The 22,089-nt window shown below is 46.5% G+C and overlaps 1 protein-coding gene across 1 annotated transcript in view; it reads left to right on the top strand.

Moving 5' to 3' along the window:
• The window catches only part of B4GALNT3 (beta-1,4-N-acetyl-galactosaminyltransferase 3), a 121,140-nt gene that overhangs the window by 71,589 nt on the left and 27,462 nt on the right, over positions 1-22,089 (top strand). The window contains exon 2 of the mRNA XM_066369538.1: positions 20,399-20,502. Within this exon, the coding sequence (XP_066225635.1) occupies positions 20,399-20,502 (104 nt within the window). The remainder of the gene's footprint in view (positions 1-20,398; positions 20,503-22,089) is intronic.

The raw sequence follows: 22,089 nt of genomic DNA, 5'->3' as shown, positions 1-22,089 counted from the left end.
CCTCTATGAATTCCAGTATCTTATTTAGAGCTTCATTGTGCGCCATGTCATGTTACCAAACCCACCCTGCATGCATGAAGCAGATTTGTGTTGTGGAAAAAGCTCAGGACAGATGCAGACCTGGGTGTGAAAATCCAGCCCAATCAAAACATTGACAGCAATGGCGGGGCTGCCAGCTGTGACTTTTTCCCTGACCTGGGCTGGTTTTTAGCCTCAATTTTCTACCATAAATGGAACTCCATAAATACTGACTTCCTAGGGTTGCAGTGAGGTTTAACTGGGCAGCAGTGGGAAGACTGTGGACTTTGGAAGCAAACAGAACTAGTTTGAATTCCAGTTTGGCCATTTACAGGATCTTGAGCAAATCTTGTAAACTCTTTAAACCTTAGTTTTATTAGGAGAATGGGGACAGCAATACCTTACAGGGTTGTTGTGCATTGGAAAGTAACGAATGTAAAATTCCTGGCCAAGGGTAAAGAGCTAGTACCAAGAATTCTAAAGGAGCTACCTGTTGCAGGGTCTTTATGGAACAAATGTTAGTTTAATTCATTCATGGACCTAACTACTCTTTCCAACTGAATGAGGGGAGGTGGAGAGATGAGACAGCTGAGCCTCTGAGAGGTTGAGGAGCTTGCTGAAGGTCACACAGATAGACAGTGGCAGGGTGGGATTCAAGTTCTGAACACAGTACTTCATTAATCACCTGTCCAGAGCCAGATAAAGCAGCTATAGACATATAGATGCTCAATAATTGACTGCTCATGCAACTTCCTCTTCCAATTTTTTTAATTGATTGATTTTAGAGAGAAAGGAAGGGAGAGAAACAGAGAAACATGGATTTGTTGTTCCATTCCTTTATGCATTCACTGGTTGAATTTTGTATGTGTGCTGACTGGGGATCAAACCCACAACCTTGGTGTGTTGGGACAAAGCTCTAACCAACTGAGCTACCCAGCTAGGACACAGCTTCCTCTTTCATTTCTTTTTTAAAGCTTCCTTCCCACTATGAGCCATTTACTGCAACCATCAGAACTCTAATAAACTGGTCCAAGAAGCCAAGTCAAAATAAATAACAGACTGTACAGTCTTTGTGAGAAACCTGGACCTGTTTTTGTATGGTGGTGAACTCCAAGGAAACTTTAGCTCAACGCCTCAGCCTGCTCCAGGGAATATTTGCATCTTACTACAAACTGCCTACAACAGGCTCTTTGAAAGATGGAAAACATATTCCCCTAAGACCTGGGATTGCTAAACAGTTAATAGATTCCCAAGGGTTGTAAGTATTACTAGGATACCGACCGCTATCACAGGTCATTAAATATCAAAGTTTATGCTCAGGAAGCCAAAAAATAATCTAAGTTCTCTGTACCTCACTTGTCTTCACTCCTGGTAGGAGAAAGTGCCAGAAACTATTTAGGTATCACACAGGTAAAATGAGAGTCATACAGACCAGAAAGTTTGAAATATTAAACTGTTAGCAGCACGCGGCTCAGTGGTAGTAAGTCTCTCTCTTGCTTTTCCTCTTTGGAGTTTTCTTGCACACTGATTCCTTCTCCAAAGTACTCTGTCTTTTCCTCTCCTCCCCCCCCCCCCCGCCCCTTGGTAAGGATTAGAGTAGTTTTGTCCAGTTTGGGGAGCGGTTTTTATCAGTGCATCCCTAGCTATCCTTGAGTTCCTCTTTGGCTCCCACCAGACCTTGTTCATTTGTTGTTTTCCTTGAGGTTCTTTCAGCCAAATCAAGCACACAAATTTAGGTTGAGTGACTCCTTAGCAAAAAGTGGATAGAGTTGAGCTGCTCACTCACTCAACTTTCAATAGTGCTTGTGATAATTCTAGAGAAGTTTACCTGGAAAATTTTATTTGCCAGGTTTGTCACTTTCATATGCTTGGCTTTCTTTTCTCTCTCCTCTCTCCTCTCTCCTCTCTCCTCTCTCCTCTCTCCTCTCTCCTCTCTCCTCTCTCCTCTCTCCTCTCTCCTCTCTCCTCTCCCCTCTCCCCTCTCCCCTCTCCCCTCTCCCCTCTCCCCTCTCCCCTCTCCCCTCTCCCCTCTCCCCTCCCCTCCCCTCCTCTCTTCTCTTTTTTTTTTTCTTTTTTTAAGTGAGAGGAAAGGAGATAGAGAGACAGGCTCCCACATGCGCCCAGACCAGGATCCAGTTGGCAACCCCAGTCTAGGGCTGATACTTGAATCAACCAAGCTATCCTCAGTGCCCCGAGCAGATACTTGAACCAATGGAGCATTAGCTGCAGGAGGGGAAGAGAGAGAGAAGAGGGAGTGGAGCTGGAGCAAAGCAGATGGTTGCTTCTCACGTGTGCCCTGACTGGGAATCGAACCCAGGATGTCTGCAGGCCAACACTCACTGAGCCAACCAGCCAGAGCCTATTCTTGGCTTTCTGACTCCTCCATATGTCCTCTATTTGGGGGAATTTCAAATTGTTTTGGACCTAGCAATGATGCTGTATTGTCCCCACTTCTGGGCATATTTTGGGCCAGCCGTCACTTCTGTCAGGCTCAAGAGAAAGAGTGGCAAAAGAAATTGTTGTGGAGGGAGAAGGCAGGGGCAGGGGTAGGAGCATAGGATAAAGGGTCTTGGAATGAACTTTTATCCTCCTCAACTACTTGTGCATCTTTAGCCAAAATCCAACTCTGAATGGGCTAGACAGAGCTAAATAGATCAGGCCTGGCTGGTCATTTCACCAGTGAATTTAGAAAATTTGGTGAGACTAAGGACAGTAGAGATCTGCAAAATGGATCATTTAGTGTCAAATAAACATTGTGACTATTTGGCTTGGGTTTCCAGGAAAAATGAACCATTTCAAATATTCTGTTGCCTTGGTCAGCCCATATATCATGACTTTGGGTTCAGAAAATATGGTCATTGACACATCAAATAACCAGTTGACTTAATAAAAATTTCACTTTTCTATTTATTACACTTTTTCCCATACACAGAGAGCTGGTGCTTTGACTGTATGAGATAGAAAAACTGTATACTATCAAGTTTAACCATCATCTAGCAGTCAGTGTTTCATTGCATTTGTGAAGAGAAGAGTACTGAAAGCAGTTACCCTATGGTATTCTGACCAACAGTATCTGAGCTAAAATTTAACAATCACACCACAGTCCAGTGTGCAGAATCTTTTTTTGTGAAGGGAGAAAGCAAATAATATCTACCAACCTGTCTACTGGTGCTCCTACTTAGCTCTTTTCCACTGGATCTAAATCTCTCTATTCTCAAATATACTTACATTTGTTCACTTATTGTTTTAAAATGTGGCTGTTATCTCAGAAAAAAGGCTATTTTCCTTCCATGTAGAATGTTAATAGCTAGTATATCAGAGGAGTGTTCATTGTGCTTGTGGATATCTCCATGTATATTGATTATTTTTTTAAATGTGCTTAAAGAACAAAATTTAGAAAAAAAGAAAAAGAAAGAAACCCAAAAAACAATAAAAGGTATTTCAATGAAATAGTCACTTATTGAACATCTTCCATATTTAAAGCTGTGGCTAAAGGGGGACCACAGAAGTATCTGTGACACAGACTCTGCCTCTGGAGAGTTTGAAAGCTTTCCCCCACACAGTAACAGGGTCTAGAGCAGGGGTCCCCAAACTACGGCCAGCGGGCCGCATGCGGCCCCCTGAGGCCCTTTATCCGGCCCCCGCCGCACTTCCAGAAGGGGCACCTCTTTCATTGGTGGTCAGTGAGAGGAGCATAGTTCCCATTGAAATACTGGTCAATTTGTTGATTTAAATTTACTTGTTCTTTATTTTAAATATTGTATTTGTTCCCGTTTTGTTTTTTTACTTTAAAATAAGATATGTGCAGTGTGCATAGGGATTTGTTCATAGTTTTTTTTTTTATAGTCCGGCCCTCCAATGGTCTGAGGGACAGTGAACTGGCCCCTGTGTAAAAAGTTTGGGGACCCCTAGTCTAGAGTTAGAACTGGTCTGGACACAAATTCTCAAATACCCAGAGCAACTTGCTTTCTAGGCTGTCCTTTTAGACCATGACCCCGTTTCCACAAGAGGGGCTGTGCTCAGTCCTACGATCCAAAATATGGAATGCCAGGTTACAGCTCCCGGTAACCTGGGAACAGCCTCACATGTTAGCAGGTTATTTATGTGGTCTGAACTGAAGCCCAAATGAGAAGAGAGGAGACTTGGGGTCCAGTCCTGGTTCTGCCTTTGACTTGCTCTGTGATTTCAGATAGTGACCCCAGTGTTCGAACCTTCAGCTTTCTGAGGTGTACAGTGTTGGGTCTGGCAATGACGACTTCTCAGCTTCCCTAGACCAGTGGTCCCCAACCTTTTTTGGGCCACAGACTGGTTTAATGTCAGAAAATATTTTCACGGACAGGCCTTTAGGGTGGGATGGATAAATGTATCACGTGACCGAGACAAGCGTCAAGAGTGAGTCTTAGACGGATGTAACAGAGGGAATCTGGTCATTTTTAAAAAATAAAACATCATTCAGCCTTAAATATGAATAAAACAGAAATAATGGAAGTTATTTATCCTTTCTGTGTGGACCGGTACCAAATGGCCCACGGACCGGACCGGTACCGGTCTGTGGCCGGGGGTTGGGAACTACTGCCCTAGACTACAACAGTTCTTACATTTTCTGTGTGTGGGTTGTTTTTTTAAAACCAAGGTAAGGTTGGCCCTGGCTGGTTGGCTCAGTGGTAGAGCGTCGGCCTGGCGTGCAGAAGTCCTGGGTTCGATTCCTGGCCAGGGCACACAGGAGAAGCACCCATCTGCTTCTCCACCCCTCCCCCTCTCCTTCCTCTCTGTCTCTCTCTTCCCCTCCTGCAGCCAAGGCTCCATTGGAGCAAAGATGGCCTGGGCGCTGGGGATGGCTCCATGGCCTCTGCCTCAGGCGCTAGAGTGACTCTGGTAGCAACAGAACGACGCCCCGGATGGGCAGAACATCACCCCCTGGTGGGCATGCCGGGTGGATCCTGGTTGGGCGCATGCAGGAGTCTGTCTGGCCGCCTCCCCGTTTCCAGCTTCAGAAAAATACAAAAATAAAATAAAATAAAATAAAAACAAGGTAAGGTTAAATGAGCTGATAGAGTATTATTTTCAGATGTTCTGACAGATGCTTGCTTCACCTCATCTTTCCAAGAAATGTGTTTTGAACGTTGTCTGCATGAGTCTGAAACTCACTTTTCCTGAGGGTATTTAAAATAATCAGCCCTCCCATCTTCCACATATTCTGTGAAGTCTCTTAAGTATTATAGAACTAACTCCACATATAACTCCATATATCTGCATTTTATGTAGTCCTGCTTTCAAATATAATAGCTCTCAGGTAAGTCTCACTTTTGTTTTAGGAATAACAGTTATTCAGAGTATAGCTATTTTTGCATAGAAGCCTCAGAAAGTCTCCACTATAAAAACACCCCTCCCTCCACCTGTTCTTCTAATGGAGTCAAAAGGATCTTACCACCCCATCCTCCCAAACCCCCTGCCCCTTCTCCACCATTCTACACTGCCTCTATGCATTTGACTCTGCTAGGTATCTAATATAAGTAGAACTATATGATATTTGGCCTTATGTCTGGCTTATTTCATAGCATAATGTCCTCAAGTTTCATCCAAGTAGTAGCATGTGTCAGAATTTGCTTCTTTTTTAAGAATGAACCATATTCCACTGAATGGGTATACTGTATACATTTTGTTTATCCATTCACCTATCAATGGGTCCTTGGGTTGTTTCCACCTTTGGGTATTGTAAATAATTCTACTATCAACATGGGTGTGCACAAGTATCTGTTTGAGTCCCTGCTTTCTCTTCTTTTGGTTGGGCGCTCTCCTTTAAACTGCTAAATGTTCTTCATTCTTCCAGAGGTAAAATCAGGAGCTGAAGGCCAAGGCCAGGCTGCTATCCTCATAATAGAGACCTGCTGGCAAACCACATGTTCGTGTTTGAGAATTCAGGAAGTCTGGGACAGCGGGTGGAAGGAGGAGGAATGTTGGGTGGATTGGGTCAGGCTGGAGCAATACCAGTCAATAAGGATAGAGGAAAAGCAGAACTTCTGAGTGGGGCCAGGCTGGGGCTTTCCCCAGGAACAGTGATGTCCTTCTCAACTCTCCTGTGTGGAAATTAGTAGTTTCCACATATCCCAGCTTCAAAGAGAGGTTTAAGTTACCTGGGCCCCTAGAAACTCCGGCTGATTGCCAATACTAGTCTATAAACTGTTAGAAGGTGTTTCCATAGTGTAGTGGTTACCATGTTTGCCTCACAAACTGTTGGTTACCTGTCCTCAGTGAGTAGGTACAGAAAGTTAGAGTAAGCATTGAGAGAACCTTTTAGTGCAATCTGACATTGCAGCTACATCAGCATGGGATAGTGAAATCATCTCACCAAACATAATAGGCCATTCTGGACCTTTTGAACTCCTATGGTGAGTGGTATGTGGAGCAAGCTGCCTAATGTGTAGAATGGGAATTGACAGACTGGGAATTAAAACCTGACAGACTGGGAATTAAAACCAAAACTAGAAAAACAGGTCCTTCACTATAGTTTGTTGCAGTTAACACATGGCTCTCCTGCCTACCTGCTTCCCTCCCTTTTTCTCTCCCTTCTCTTCTTCCCTCCCTCTCTTTCTTTCTTCCTCCCTCCCTCTCTACCGGCCTAACTTAGGCAAAGAGTAATTTTGAAAAACACTACAGAATAGCTCACAGAAGTAAAGAGAGAACCTCGCAATCAGGCCCCAGAAAGACCAAGAACCAGGTCAGCGACTGGAATCTCAGCAGCCAGTCAATGGCTTGGCTTCAAACACCCCTGTGTGTCACTGCTCAGAATTCAAATTCCCAGGAAAGACAGTCTGGGTGGCCTTAGCTTGGGTCAGGTGTCCCTTTGGGTTGTGACTTTGACATCTTTACCATTGTGAGTGCCCACAGGATTAACTTTTCAGAATATTAGTTCCAGTGTCTCATTCACTGTCTCTGGCCAGAAGGCACCTAGTCAGTTCTATGATGATAGACATGCCAAGTCGCTCCTGGAACCCTCCTGTGACTCATTCATTCATTCATTCACTCCACATGCATCAAGTACCTGATTTATACAATGGGAATAGAAAATCAGGCCCAACTAATTTAACCCCTCTCTGAAGCTGGGATGTGTTGAACCTGCTCATTTCACCTGTGAATGTTTGTTAATACAGTCCCATTGGGGCTGTATTGACAAATACAACCTAGTTCCTGCCAGCACAGTACTAATTTTCAACTTCTCCCTAGATTGGGGTCATTCATAGTTCTCCCAAACACCTCCACCCTGTAGCTCATTTCACTCCAGTAGCCACAGATGAGCACTGTGCTATGATGTACTGAGTCTTCAGCCAAGAATCAAAGGCCTAGGCTCTATCCTGGCCTCACCACTGACTTCCTTGGACATTAGACAAACAGATTAACTCATATGTGCGTCTCTGTGTCCCCATGAGGAAAATGGAAATAACTCATGGGATTGGGAAAGAAATAAGAATGAGACCAAGAATATGAAAGAGCTCTGATATAAAAACATTAAGTGGATGTGTTGTGGTGGGATGGTTGACCCAGGTGTGGAGGGTTAACAGACAACTCAGGTCTCTGCCCTTGGTGTGGTCTAGCCCATGAGGTTCCATTAAAATGATATTTTGTGGGAAGGAAGAAAGCAGAACCCCCAAATACCATGCTTTTCCTGTCCCGTTCATTGCCTCTCCTACCCAAGAACAGGTTACAATAACCTCAGCTTGACTTTGGCAAGTCACCTTTATCAGACCTCACAAATCTAGCAGCTGGCAGCCCTTCAGCTCAGACAGTAGATTTTACTTGTTTTCAAGCCTGATGCAGAAAAGAGAAGGGGCTCAATAAGATGCTTAAAAGAGTGCATTGTTCTAAGAGGAGAAACTATGGGCCGAGAGGGCTGAGAGGCTGTGTCTTCTGGCCTCTGGTCCCAAACCTGGCCTTAAGTTGCCCTAGAAAACTTTCTTAGCCTCAGGGTCCTAGTTCTTCCTGATTTCCTTGTTGTTGTTTTTTCCCCAACAAACAAATAGGTCTGTGTAAGATACTTATTAGAATTTTTTTTTAATGAGTCAAGTGAACTGGGGTTTGAAAATTTTCAGCACTATTATTTGCAGGTAGTGAGGTCTTAGGCAGATAAGTACCCTCCTAACTGCCCAGGGCCTCAGTTTTCTCATCTGTAAAATGGGAGTAATATTGATAAATACCTGAAATGGTTGTTAATGAAGATTAAATGTGATAATGCATGCCAGGTGCTTGGCATGCTGACTGGCCTGGGCAAATGCACATGTGTTAGCTGCTGTAGTTATACTCTGTTAAATGCACATGGTACTAAACTGTGAATGGGTTTTAAGTAGTTAATATAGGAGGAGGACTTTGAAAAGTGTTGTTTTCTATCATTTGGCATTTCCTGTGGTCACCCCACAATCTACATAATTAACATAGTTATTATCAAATATTTCCCATTTCTCCCTTCTTGTCTCAGTAGCTAGCTAGGTGATTGCTCTCTTTTCTCTTTTTCAAAGCCACATTTCCTAAACTTTGTTTTTGTTCCCCTCTGTTCATTTCTCCAATGTTCAGGGTGTTTGTTTCCTAGCTTCTATTCTTTATTTACATAACACTTTCTGTCCCTGAATATCCTCCAAGAAATACAGTGGTCCCTCGTCTGTCGCGGGCTAGTTTCCAGAACCCTGTGATAGGCACAATTCCACGAAGTAGCGACCTTATATTTATTTTATTATTTATATATATTTTAAGGCTTTATAAACCCTCCCCACACTTTTATAAGCCTTTTTCACACTGTTATTAACATTTTCCACACTTATTTTGCTTATTTTACCATAAAAATAATTAAAACAATAAGTATATAAAAATACCTATATACCATAAAATCCCGTGATATAGCGAAAAATCCGCGATCCAAAATTAGATAAATACAATTTTAAAATCTATCATACAGTGAGACTGCTAAAAATGAACCATGATATAGTGAGGGACAACTAACTGTAAAACTATGGAAACCACCCCTGTCACTCAAGTTGGGGAAGAACCACCTCCACTAGTTGGGAAGGAGAGTTCCTGGGGTCTTGGGCCTCCACTGCTCCCTCCTTCCACCTGGAGAGCCATAGAAAAAAGAGCCCTGGCTTTTGACTAGCTACTAGGCTGTTGTCCTACTATGGCTCCAATCTTTCAGAGCTTCCATGGGCAATGTCAAATCTTCAGGTGAGTCCTGGTAACATTTCTATTCTTTTAATTTATTTATTTATTGATTGATTGATTATAGACAGAGAGGAAGGGGGAGGGAGAGAAAGAGACATCACCTTGTTGTTCCACTTATTATGCATTCATTGGTTGATTCTTGTTCATGCTCTGACCAGGGATTGAACCCACAACCTTGGCTTATGGGACGACACTAACCAACTGAGCTTCTGGCCAGCGCTAAGTCCTGGTGACATTTCTGCTGAATTACTCCATTGCCATCATAAAGAATCAGGGTTTTGCTGTACCTGTGTTGCTTCTCCTGAATTCTTTAGGACACTGAAGATCAGTTCCCTTATCCCAGAAAATATTTGCTGAGCATTTTGCCTGCAATTCTTGCAAGTCTGGAAAGTCATCAAGCAACATCGTATTGATACTGGTTCTGAAGCCAGTTGAAGTAGGATTTGTGGACAGTGTCATATAAAAAGTCTTTTATAATACCTGCACTTGGAGAAGCTTAGGCTTTTGCAGAAATAGAAGGTTGTTCGTAGGTTCTCAATGTCTTATCTCCGTATGTCCCGCTGAGAAAAACGCCTAGTCTTGTCTTCATTAAGCCCAGCACAAAAATCAACCTCCAGGCATTCTGCACCATGGTTTGGCCCATATCAAAGCTCTGACCAGGTAAGGTGCTGCTCAAAGCCTGTACTTGGGAAACCATCTGACTACAGGCCCACACAACATAGATGCAATTGTGGCTAGCAAGTTTCTCTCAGCAGGAAGTCAGAGAGAAGGTTAAAAAGAAAGGCCAGTCTCTGTTGAACTCGTATTTATATTTTGAGGCTGGGAAGGACTAGGTTCTCTCTAAGCTAACTAAAATTTTGCAGACTCGTGTTGGTTCCTCCCACTAACCAATTAGATCCCTCTTCTAGGATAGACTGACAAGCCTCTATGGTTGCCATTCTGCCTTCCACTGTGCATAAGTAAAGTGGAAGCTCAGAGCACTTTCCCCCATAGTTTAGGTATGAATTGATTTTACCTCAGGAGTCTGGAAAAACCTGGCTCAGTCTGCGGGCTCAGTGGCACAGTGGACTCTGAGGGCACAGTGGGCTAATTAGCCTGTGAATGTTTTAGCCTTCTAGCAAATTAAGCTAAATGGGATGTTGTATATTCTTACTGAAGTGAGCTTTCCAAGTTTTAATAAAATATAATGTCGCCTGACCTGTGGTGGTGCAGGGGATAAAGCGTTGACCTGGAATGCTGAGGTCACTGGTTTGAAACCCTGGGCTGGCCTGGTCAAGGGAGTTGATGATTCCTGCTCCTCTCTCCTTTTCGCTCTCTATCTCTCCCTCTCCTCTCTAAAATGAATAAAGTCTTTTTTAAAATTTTTTTAAAAGAAAAAATCAATAACGTCCAATTCCTTTTATTCTCTTTTCCCATTAATATCTATCTACTTGCTTATGTTAACAATATCATTAACACCCATTCAGCCCTGCTGCCTAATGTGCAGCTTCCTGTTGCATAAAGCAGAACCGGCTTGTGTAAGCCCTGAATGTTGGCATGGTGTGAGTGCCACAGCACACGTTAGTCAACAGACATGTTGGTCCTTTCATTTACCATGTCTGCCCTAACTGCCTTAAACTAGTCATGGATGGAACTGAATATCTATGTACCTCTCTATCACGACAGTTGGCAGAGTACTAAGTATACAACAGGTGCTCAATAAATGCCTGGTGGTTGAATAATTTATTTACTCTTTCCCAACCTGCTGATTGCTTGTTCTTGATCACCACTTAAATTTCTCCTTGAGGCCCTGGCCGGTTGGCTCAACGGTAAAGCGTCGGCCTGGCGTGCGGGGGACCCGGGTTCGATTCCCGGCCAGGGCACATAGGAGAAGCGCCCATTTGCTTCTCCACCCCCCCCCCTCCTTCCTCTCTGTCTCTCTCTTCCCCTCCCGTAGCCGAGGCTCCATTGGAGCAAAGATGGCCCAGGCGCTGGGGATGGCTCCTTGGCCTCTGCCCCAGGCGCTAGAGTGGCTCTGGTCGCGGCAGAGCAACACCCCGGAGGGGCAGAGCATCGCCCCCTGGTGGGCAGAGCGTCGCCCCTGGTGGGCGTGCCGGGTGGATCCCGGTCAGGCGCATGCGGGAGTCTGTCTGTCTCTCCCCGTTTCCAGCTTCAGAAAAAAAAAATTTCTCCTTGAAAGAGGACAGTATTAGGTAGGATAGACAGTTATCAGGGCAGGAAAAGGGGAGGGAGCAGACAAAGGGGGTTTATCTCACTCACCAAATGAGAGAATCAGCAGTCTTAATAGCTGCCAAAACAAAATCACCAGATGTTCAAATGGCCTTGAAACCCTGTATGTTAGTCCCAATATCGTGGAAGAGGAGCCTTGAAATTTATAGCTAATGCCTGACCAGGCGGTGACACAGTAGATAGAGCATTGGCCTGGAACGCTGAGGACCCAGGTTCGAAACCCCGAGGTAGCAGGCTTGAGCACAGGCTCATCCGGCTTGAGCACAGGGTCGCTGGCTTGAGCGTGGGATCATAGACATGACCCCATGGTCGCTGGCTTGAAGCCCAAGGTTTCTGGCTTGAGCACTGGGTCATTGGCTCAGCTGAAGACCCCTGGTCAAGGCACATGTGAGAAAGCAATCAATGAACAACTAAGGTGCCACAACTTTGAATTGATGCTTCTCCTCTCTCTCCGTTCCTGTCTGTCCCTGTCTGTTCTTCTCTCTCTCTAAAAAAAAGAAAGGAAGGAAAGAAGGGAGGGAGGGAGGGAAGAAGGAGGGAGGGAGGGAGAGAGGGAGGGAGGGAGGGAGGGAGGAAGGGAAGGAAAAAAATTTACAGCTAAAAAGTATACAACCTCTGCCCTGGCCGGTTGGCTCAGCGGTAGAGCGTCGGCCTAGCGTGCGGAGGACCCGGGTTCGATTCCCAGCCAGGGCACATAGGAGAAGCGCCCATTTGCTTCTCCACCCCTCCGCCGCGCCTTCCTCTCTGTCTCTCTCTTCCCCTCCCGCAGCCAAGGCTCCATTGGAGCAAAGATGGCCCGGGCGCTGGGGATGGCTCTGTGGCCTCTGCCCCAGGCGCTAGAGTGGCTCTGGTCGCAACATGGCGACGCCCAGGATGGGCAGAGCATCGCCCCCTGGTGGGCAGAGTGTCGCCCCTGGTGGGCGTGCCGGGTGGATCCCGGTCGGGCGCATGCGGGAGTCTGTCTGACTGTCTCTCCCTGTTTCCAGCTTCAGAAAAATGCAAAAAAAAAAAGTATACAACCTCTAAGACCCTAAGCACTCCAACTGGCTGAGTTTTCTTGTGCCTTGTGCCAAGTGTATAGCTTGGCTTAATAAACTGCATGCTTTGCTTGAGTGCTGTGTCCTGTCTCACCTGAATTCTTTCTTATAAGCATGACAAGAGCTGAGGAAGTCCCAGGGACGTGGGTCTTCTCCAGTGACAAAGGGAATGGATAAGCACATGTTTTCCTCCATGTTCCAAAGCTTGTCTATGACCCTGTCTAGAAAGAAAACTGGAAACAACTAGCCTAGAGGGTTCAGAGGGATTCTAAAAATACCAAGGGGTCCTTGTCTAGAGATTGTGTGTGTGTGTGTGTGTGTGCGCGCGCACGCACATGTGTGTGTGCGTGTGTGTGTGTGTGTGTGTGAGAGAGAGAGAGAGAGAGTGTGTGTGTGACAGAGACAGGGAGAGGGACAGACAGGAAGAGAGATGAGAAGCATCAATTCTTTGTTGCAGCACCTTAATTGTTCATTGATTGCTTTCTCATATGTGCCTTGACAGGGCGGGGGGGGGGGGGGACCCTACAGCAGAGTGAGTGACCCCTTGCTCGAGCCAGTGACCTTGAGGTCAAGCTGGTGAGCCTTGCTCAAACCATATGAGCCTGTGCTCAAGCCAGTGACCTCGGGGGTTTCAAACCTGGGTCCTCTGCATCTGAGTTTGACGCTCTAGACAAGGCTCCCTTCTTTCCTTCCTTTCTTTTTTTAGAGAGAGAGAAGGACAGACAGGGACAGACAGGAAGGGAGAGAGAAGAGAAGCATCAATTCATAGTTGTGGCACCTTAGTTGTTCATTGATTGCTTTCTCACATGTGCCTGGATCAGGGGTCTTCAGCTGAAAAGGTCTTCACCTTTTCAGGGAGCTTGGGCCTGTTTTAGAAATCCTAGACCCTATTACCTCTAGATTTTCCTGAAACCATGCCATTTCTCCAAGGTTCTTCAGTCAAAATTGCCATTGGATAGAATTTTGTTTAAGGCTGTAATTGTTCTGTCACTGACTAGTAAATGGGGCCTTAAAGGTTGTGGGGTTTGTTTTTGTTATGTTTACATTTTTGTAATGATGATGGTGATGACTATATCCTGGAGGTGCCTCACGGCCTGCCCAAACTGTCTGGGGCCTGTACTAATCAAATCTATGACTTGGGGAATGGAAAGTTCCTGAGCTGGGCTGTGTACAGTCAGACCCTATTTCTCAGAGCAGCCGCAGCAGACTAGGGAGGGCATTTGCCCTCTGTCTGCTCATCTTCTCTCTTAAAGTTTTATACTTGAATGTGGATGTTTGGGTGAGCAGGAAACTGACAGCAAGGCTGAAACAGGAACATATACCTGGCATAGCTCTGATGCCCTCTTCTGGGCCCCCTTTAGGCAGCGTGCCCCAGGGCAGTAGGTACAACACCTTATGTCTCACTGACAAGCCTTGACCTGCCAGCAGCCACAACCATTATAGCAGCTCAGATGCTGGCTTGGCAGGAACAGCTGCCTGTTCTTCTAGTTCCTGAGCCTGACTCTGAGCAGCAGCAGCTTGGGGAAGGAGGAGGTTGTGAGGAAAGAGGCTCATCAGAGCCCTACCCATCTCTGTCTACTCATCAAGGAGGAGTTGGGGAGACCTCAGAATTCCACCTCTCTACTGCTCCTTAGTCCCTCTCACCTCAATACCTGTGCTATGAGAAAGAGTGAGAAGGAGCTGACCTAATCACTAATAACCCCTGGGCCAACCCCTGCCCACATACACACAGCTGGATAGCTGGATTGCTTACTTGAGGTTGGGAAGGAAGAGGCTCGAAAACCAGGAGGAAGTTGGTAGCAGGGCTATGCTCAGATGTTTCATGGCAAATTTTCTAGCTGTTTGGGGATATTTGGGTCTCCATACTCCCTCATACTTTTCTTTGGCTTTTCAGAGAATGTTAGTAGCCCAGTAGGGGTAATCTGGGGGGCTGTGTAGCAGGTGTGGGTGGGTGAGTGGGAGTGGGAGGAAATTGGGAAGGGTTGGGAAGAAGATAGATTGGTGACTGAATGAGTACCTGACACAGGTAGTAATGACATTGATGGTAGAGGTAGACAAAATTATCAAGTATAGTCAGTATAGAGTAATGGAATTGTTCACAGGCTTTTGTTCTGAATTCACATACACTGGCCTCTGTCACTTAGTACCTTTGTGATTTTATTTTTGTGACAGAGACAAAGAGAGTGACAGGGACAGACAGACAAGAAGGAAGAGAGATGAGAAGCATCAAGTCTTTGTTGCGGCACCTTAGTTGTTCATTGATTGCTTTCTCATAGCTTTGACTGGGGGGCTACAGCAGACTGAGTGACCCCTTGCTAAGCCAGCAACCTTGGGCTCAAGCCAGCGACCTTGGGCTTCAAACCAGCAATCTTTGGGCTCAAGCCAGTGACCATGGGGTCATGTCTATGATTTCACGCTCAAGCCAGCGACCCCACACCCAACCTGGTGAGCCTGCACTCAAGCTGGATAAGCTCATGGTCAAGCTAGCGACATCGGGGTTTCGAACCTGGGTCCTCTGTGTCCCAGTCCAGCGCTCTATCCACTCTGCCACTGCCCAGTCAGTGATTTTTCAGCAATATTTTAACCTCTAAGCCTTGTTTTCCTGGAAGGGTTATTGTATTAAGTAAAATTATGTATATTTCATTTAATATAAATATAAGTCTATATATGCCTGACACATAAGTGTTTACTGTCAAGGTTAATTAGTAATAATTTCTCTTGCATCAAGTTCCCTAAGATGTGATGGGCTGGAAAGGAAAGGTTAGGCCACACAGCCATTGGAGCTTTGGGTTTGCCTTAGAGACTCTCTCCCAGGTGACAGTCCCTGGCTGTCTGTAACACCTCAGGTTTCTGGTGGAGCTCAGGCCCTGCAGGTTTCTAGCTGTGGCAGCTTTGTTATGCTGAGGGTGTGTGCCTCCCTCTTTTTGTCTTGGAACTCAGTGCTGGTTCCTGGCATTTGCGAAACCATGGCCTAGGTGTCATGACCTCCTCTTCCTTAGACAACCTCCTGTTGTCTGGAAGGACAAGGGCTTCATTTCTGTTCAGCACCTCTGGATTTCATCACCTTTTCTCTGTTCAGATGCTGGGATTCTTAGCACATTATCTACATTCGCTTTGGATCTTTGGGTCCTTTATATCCAGTAGAGCCTGTGGGGCCCACTCTACGAGGCTCCTCCTTCAACCCCATGTTCTCATGGCCCTGGCAGTCCTAACCTCTTGCAAAGTGTGTTTTAGCTCAGGAGCCCTGCCCCAAGTCTGGAGACAGAGCTCAGAAGTACTATTTCCACTGCCTCTGCTTGCTGGATGCTATCCTCTCTGCACCCCTAATGTATTCACTCCTCCTTCAGATATTATTCCTGACACCCCATCCCAGGTTCCTCATCTCAGTAAGTGGCAACTCCAGCCTTCCATCTGCCCAGGTCAGAAATCTCTGAATCATTTTTGATTCCTTTCCCCATATCCAACGCATCCACAAGTCCTGTCAGCTATACTTTCAAAATCTAAAATCTGCCTGAGCAGTGAGTGGCTTCCTTTCTTCCTGGTGTGACTGTCCCTGTTGACCACATGATGTATCAACTAGAGAATCAAACTAGAGGTCAGGAAAAATGAATGCAAGTTTCAGACCTGCAACAGTGTGACTAATAATAAAATTACAAATTGCAGTGTGTTCAGTGCTTTTCACATTCCAGGCACTAAGTCCTTCCCATGGGTTATCACTCCACAACCTTAGGCTGGTGACTTCACCTCTGTTTCTTCATCTCAAAAATGGAGATGACAACAGTTCACAGGGAGGTTGTGAAGATGCAGTGAAATAATGTATGTGAGAGTCTTTGAAATAAAGCACAAAGAGATGTATGTGTGTCACATTTTCACCAAAGACTCAAGATGATCATCTTTAGGCCTTTGAAGAGGCCATGTTACACAGAGGAGGGATGCTGGCAAAGTTCCGGCTGATGGTGAATTTGATAGCCCAGCTTTGTGAGGGCAGAATGTGAGGCCCATGGTGGTGCTTTATCTGTCACCTGAGATCAGGGTGTCTGTCTCCTGGCACAAATGTGACACCTGTTGCAGGAGAAACAGGCCCTGGCAGCTGGCACTCTAGGAGGAGAGGTCTGGCCAGGAGCAGGAGGAGTTCATTTACTAGAGGGCAAGTAACAAGCGATAGTTAAATCAGCACATTCTTTAGCTCCATGTTCCCCCAGGGGGCTAAGCAATGCTAGCTATCCACTGGCTGGGTTAATACAAAGGAAAAGCTGGGGAAAAGGAAATACCAACTGCTCAGCCCAGTGCCTCACATTTAATATGTACTTAATATGCACTTGATGAGTATTAAGTGTGTGTGTGGGATGAGGGGGAGAGATGAATGTGGGACGGGGGAACAGAAAGCAGTACCCATGAAACACAAGACGTGTTTTCTTGCTCTACTACTGAATCACTGAGTCATTGCTGGCCTATAGTTCACTTACTTCTCTGGTCAATAAGCACAGAGAGAAGAGAGTCAAAGCATCACTGGCTGTTTGCTATTTATACTATTTTAAACAGGCTAGAGCTCTCGTCTTCTGACTCCCAAGTCTAAAAACCCAAAGTCAGAAATTATTAGGAGAAAGAGATGCTTACTGAGTACTTCCTGGGTGTCAGACACTACGCTAAATCTGACATGCATAATTTAGTCCTCACAGTGGTCCTATGAGGCAGCTGTTTTTATCCTCACCATCCAACTGAAGAAACCAAGGCCAAAGTGGTTAAATGACTGATTTAAGTAGTCACTGTTTCTAAGTGGTGTGTGTACAATTTGACCTCTCTCATTCCAAAGCCTTGCTTGTCTTTCTGCTATATTGTGACATTTGCATAGGGAATTTCCTACTCCTTCAATTACTAAAGGCTGGGCTATTGACTTTCCAGGTATATCAAAGCCATCCAGACTTACCTGTGACCCAGGCGAATGATTTAACCTCACTGATCCCGTTATCCCTGCTGTGGGTTTGTCCTTGTTCACTGAGAGAGACACCTCTTACCTTTTTTTCAAAGAGAAATAGAGCTGGACACTAGTTAAAGGTGATAAAGACAGATTTTGTTCAGTATTATCATAATATGGAAGAGAGACTTCAGTATAGAACTGAGCTCAATTCTGAATACGGCAAAGACAACTGGGGACTGATAGCCAAGAAGCAAAGTGAGTGGATCAGTACATGAAAACCACTAAGGAAAGACATCAAGGGCTTGGGGATTTTTGCGAAAAGATTTAACAGGATTCTTCCTAAAAATTGGGCTAGGCAGGCCAAGGGCAGGGACCAAGGACTAGGCCTTATCTACAGGAGGGCTCAGGAGCCTATCTAAGGGTTGGTCAAGGAAAGCGTCTTTGTCCTTCCCCTGCAAATGCCAGGAGACATGCTGAAGACCCACTGTGGTGGTTCATTGACCTTAGGATACGTTGTCTCACTGCTGGTGTGACTTTTCAGAGTCAAAAGGATTTGACTGGAATTAAAAACTAGTTATAAGAAAGAATGTGCATCTGAGACCTACTGTACCTCCCACTGATAAGGCAAACAGCATTTGTACTATTATTTCCTCACAACTTTGCCTGAAGTAGGTGGTTAGTCATAAGAGCAAAGTCAAGGAAGAGATGACCTAGCTATTCAGAGGCAGAAGCAAGCAGGGCCTGCCCTCTTCCTCTCATGATGTGACTTATTTTTCACTGGGTGACCTGAGCGCCCAATCACTAGCCAGCAGCTCCTTGGGCTTGGAAAGGGATGGGGGCTCTTACATGAGATGTGGCTGAACTGGGATTAGCAGGTGAACGGACAGCCTTCCCCTGAGCTCATCCAGAAATGCAGGGCATCTGTCCTCTTTCTGCCTCACTGCCATACCCTCACCTCACCTCAGTGGCCCCAGAATCCTGCTTCCCCAGAACATCGCCCTACATGAACCAATCTGACCTTTTGTTTCTGACTGCCAGCTGGCCAGCCATGGAAACAGGAGAGACCTTGATGGCAGAAAGATAAACCCGCAGAAGTCCCTATAAACATAACATGAACAGAGAGGTTTGACGTCTTTGTAAAAACCCAAAGGCAGAGATCTCCAGCTGAGGCTTCTGCCTCGGGGATGCCACAACATGTGCCAGAAAGTGCCCATGGGAGAAATGTAGGCACAATGAGGAGGTGCTGGCTTGTGAGACACTGAGGCTCTCTGTTCTATCCTGGCTTTGAAACAGCTAACTCTGTGACTTTAAACTTTGAGCTTCTCTTTCCCCATCTGTGAAATGGGAGTAAACAGACCTGGCCTATTTCATAGAGTCTCAAAAGGCTCGGGTGAGATCCTGCCTATGAGGTAAGAAAATCACCCCCACACCTCTATCGTCAATCTTCTCCTAGAATCAGTTACATAAACACTCATGCAAAACATTGATGTTCACCTTCTAAACGTCCCTATTTGTGGATTTGCTCTTTCCTCTGTGTCTGGTTGGCTGTCTGTGTCCTCCTGGCACCTACATAGGGGCCCCTGTGACACTTCTGCTTTTGGCCAGCTATTGGCTCTTAGGGATCAGAGATGGTAGTCTAACTCCTGTGTGCAGAGCCCACTTAGTATCATGGGAGCATCTTGATGGACCTGTGGGAGGGAAAACAGCAGTTCATTGAAAATTCACTTGAACTTGAGTTCTAGTTTTAGCCTTGTCACTCCATGCTAAGTGAGCCCGGATAAGGCATTTGAGCAGCCAGGGTCCCATTTTCCTCATCTGAAATGACTAGATCAGGCGTCCCCAAAATACGGCCCGCGGGCCGCATGTGGCCCCCTGAGGCCATTTATCCGGCCTCCTGCCTCACTTCTGGAAGGGGCACCTCTTTCATTGGTGGTCAGTGAGAGGAGCACTGTATGTGGCGGCCCTCCAACAGTCTGAGGGACAGTGAACTGGCCCCCTGTGTAAAAAGTTTGGGGACCCCGGGACTAGATGATCTTGAAAGCCCCTTCCAGCCCTTGATAGTCTGTGCTTCTGGTTATGGCTAACAGTGTTTGGTTCCGCATGTTCAAAGTCTAAAAGCCATGCCCAAGCCATCTCCTTGACATAGGGTAGTCTCTGACCCCAGTAAAGAGCAGTGCGACCGCTAAATTCTTATTTCCCCCACCCTCACCCTCAGCACAGCTCCTTGCCTCTCTACTTGGTTGCAAATGCATGCCAGCACCCCAGCCATTTCCTGTACCCCCTCATTTTCATCATGGTTTGGCTTTCAGCCTGCTCAGATGTAAATAAGCCAAGCAATTCCAGAGCTGTCAGGGTACAAGCATCAGTAGTCACACAGCCTCCAGATCAACCCAGGAATGTGTAGGCCTCAGATCTTATAAATTTGTTTGACCCACGCCAAGTTCCAGGCCCATCCTTTCCTGCTTCCTCCACCTCTGCTTCCATCTAGCAACACAGCAATTAATGTTGTGGGTGGGGGCGGGGAACGGGATACCACGCTGTTTCCCTGGGCTTGCAGGAAAGAGACTGGGCTGAACGGGGAGCTAGTACAGGGAGCACTTAGTTCCACTGCGTTTCATGCCATTTCCCCACAGCAGCTTTTGGAAGAAATCTGCCTCGGAGGGCAGAGGGGGCGGAGTCAGGCTGTAGGCGTCTCCAACCGGAGGAAAATGCTCCGTGTTCACCTGGCCTGGCTCCTTCTCTGATTTGAGAAAACAGCACATTTTAATGGGATATAAGCTCATTTCCTCTCTCTCTCTGCCCAACTGGCCTTGGCCAAGGTTGTAATTTTCTCCCAATGCCACCACCACGCGCACTTCACGCCCACCATATGAAGAGGGGTGAGGACCAGCAGAAAGATGCTTACCTCTACTATTCCCCCCAAATCTTCCAGATTTATGAGGTCTTCAGGTGATGTTGACCTTGTTCCTCTCTTGTTCTTTCCGTTCCATAGGGTATGGCAGCTGGAGAGAACTGGCCAAAGCGCTGGCCAGCAGGAATATCCCAGCTGTGAACCCACACCTCCAGTTCTACCACCCCCAGAAGCCAGGCCTCCAGGTGCGTGCCAGCCCGTTTCCCCCGCCAGTGCAGTGACACGGGACCAGCCCGTTTTCCCTGCCAATGCAGTAACATGGGACTTCGGTTACCTCTGCCCTGATGACCTAAAGGGAAACCTGCTTTTCTGTGGTAAGAGAGGCAGAGGAGAAAGATTCCCTGGGATGGCAGCCTGGAATCAGAGGGTTTTCTAACTGGGTGGGTAGAGATGTGCATCCTGTGCTCCTCAAAGCCTTCGTTACATAGTGCAAGATGCCTATGTCTGTTCCTCCAGATATGTGACCCCATTGCCAGCAGTAACAGAGGGCTGAGGCAGGACGAGCATGTCCTGCCTCTTGACAGCGTGAAGACTGGGCTGCTTCTTTAGTTAGAACTCCAATCCTTGCTTCTAAGAGTCAGAGGTGAAGTGATAGAGAGGCACGCCCCCTCACCACCCCACAAATAGTGAAGGGACAGGTGTATAATGGAGCGTTTTTCCTATAGTTTTTCTTTCTTTTTTTTTCTTTTTTCTTTTTTGAAGCTGGAAACGGGGAGAGACAGTCAGACAGACTCCCGCATGCGCCCGACCGGGATCCACCCGGCACGCCCACCAGGGGCGATGCTCTGCCCCTCCGGGGCGTCGCTCTGCCGCGACCAGAGCCACTCTAGCGCCTGGGGCAGAGGCCAAGGAGCCATGCCCAGCGCCCGGGCCATCTTTGCTCCAATAGAGCCTTGGCTGCGGGAGGGGAAGAGAGAGACAGAGAGGAAGGAGAGGGGGAGAGGTGGAGAAGCAGATGGGTGCTTCCCCCATGTGCCCTGGCCGGGAATCGAACCCTGGTCCCCCCCACGCCAGGCCGACGCTCTACCGCCGAGCCAACCGGCCAGGGCCCTATAGTTTTTCTTGTACCAAAGGTTACTAGTAAGGCCAGAGCAGCAGCAGGCTTGGTGGTGGGGAGATAAGGGAAATTGGGATTTAATTTAGCCTGCGGCCCAGTGGTTGAGCCTAGAACAGATATGGGTCCCCAAGACCCCAACAGACCCAAACTAAACCTTTGCACAATAGGCAACAGTTGGGATGTCCCCAAGGGGCTCTCATTTGTTAGGACAAATGAGTGACAAACTTGGGCAGAGTCCTGGGGGATATAGAGAAAGGGGAGGCCTGATCTAATTAGAGAAAAGTTTTTTTCCACATAGGAAGACTGAAAACTTCAGGAAAGTAAAAGCCTTGGGAGCACACACTGATGAAACTGCAGGAGGGCACCGTGTGCATGATAAGTGGAATGTCCCTGAAGTAGATAAGAGCTTCCTGGGGTCGGGGCTGTATCTCCTGACCTCTACTTTTTTTTTTTAATTTTAATTAATTAATTAATTTATTTATTCTTCTACAGAGACAGAGAGTGAGTCAGAGAGAGGGACAGACAGACAGGAACGGAGAGAGATGAGAAGCACCAATCACCAGTCTTTTGTTGCGCGTTGCAACACCTTAGTTGTCAATCGACCGCCCTCCCACACGTGCCCCGACCACGGGCCCTCAGCAGACCGAGCAACCCCCTGCTGGAGCCAGCGACCTTGGGTTCAAGCTGGTGAGCTTTCGCTCAAACCAGATGAGCC

The sequence above is a fragment of the Saccopteryx leptura genome, chromosome 2, assembly GCF_036850995.1.
Source record: "Saccopteryx leptura isolate mSacLep1 chromosome 2, mSacLep1_pri_phased_curated, whole genome shotgun sequence".
Classification (NCBI taxonomy): Eukaryota; Metazoa; Chordata; class Mammalia; order Chiroptera; family Emballonuridae; genus Saccopteryx; species Saccopteryx leptura.
This window is presented reverse-complemented; position numbering and strand designations above follow the sequence as displayed.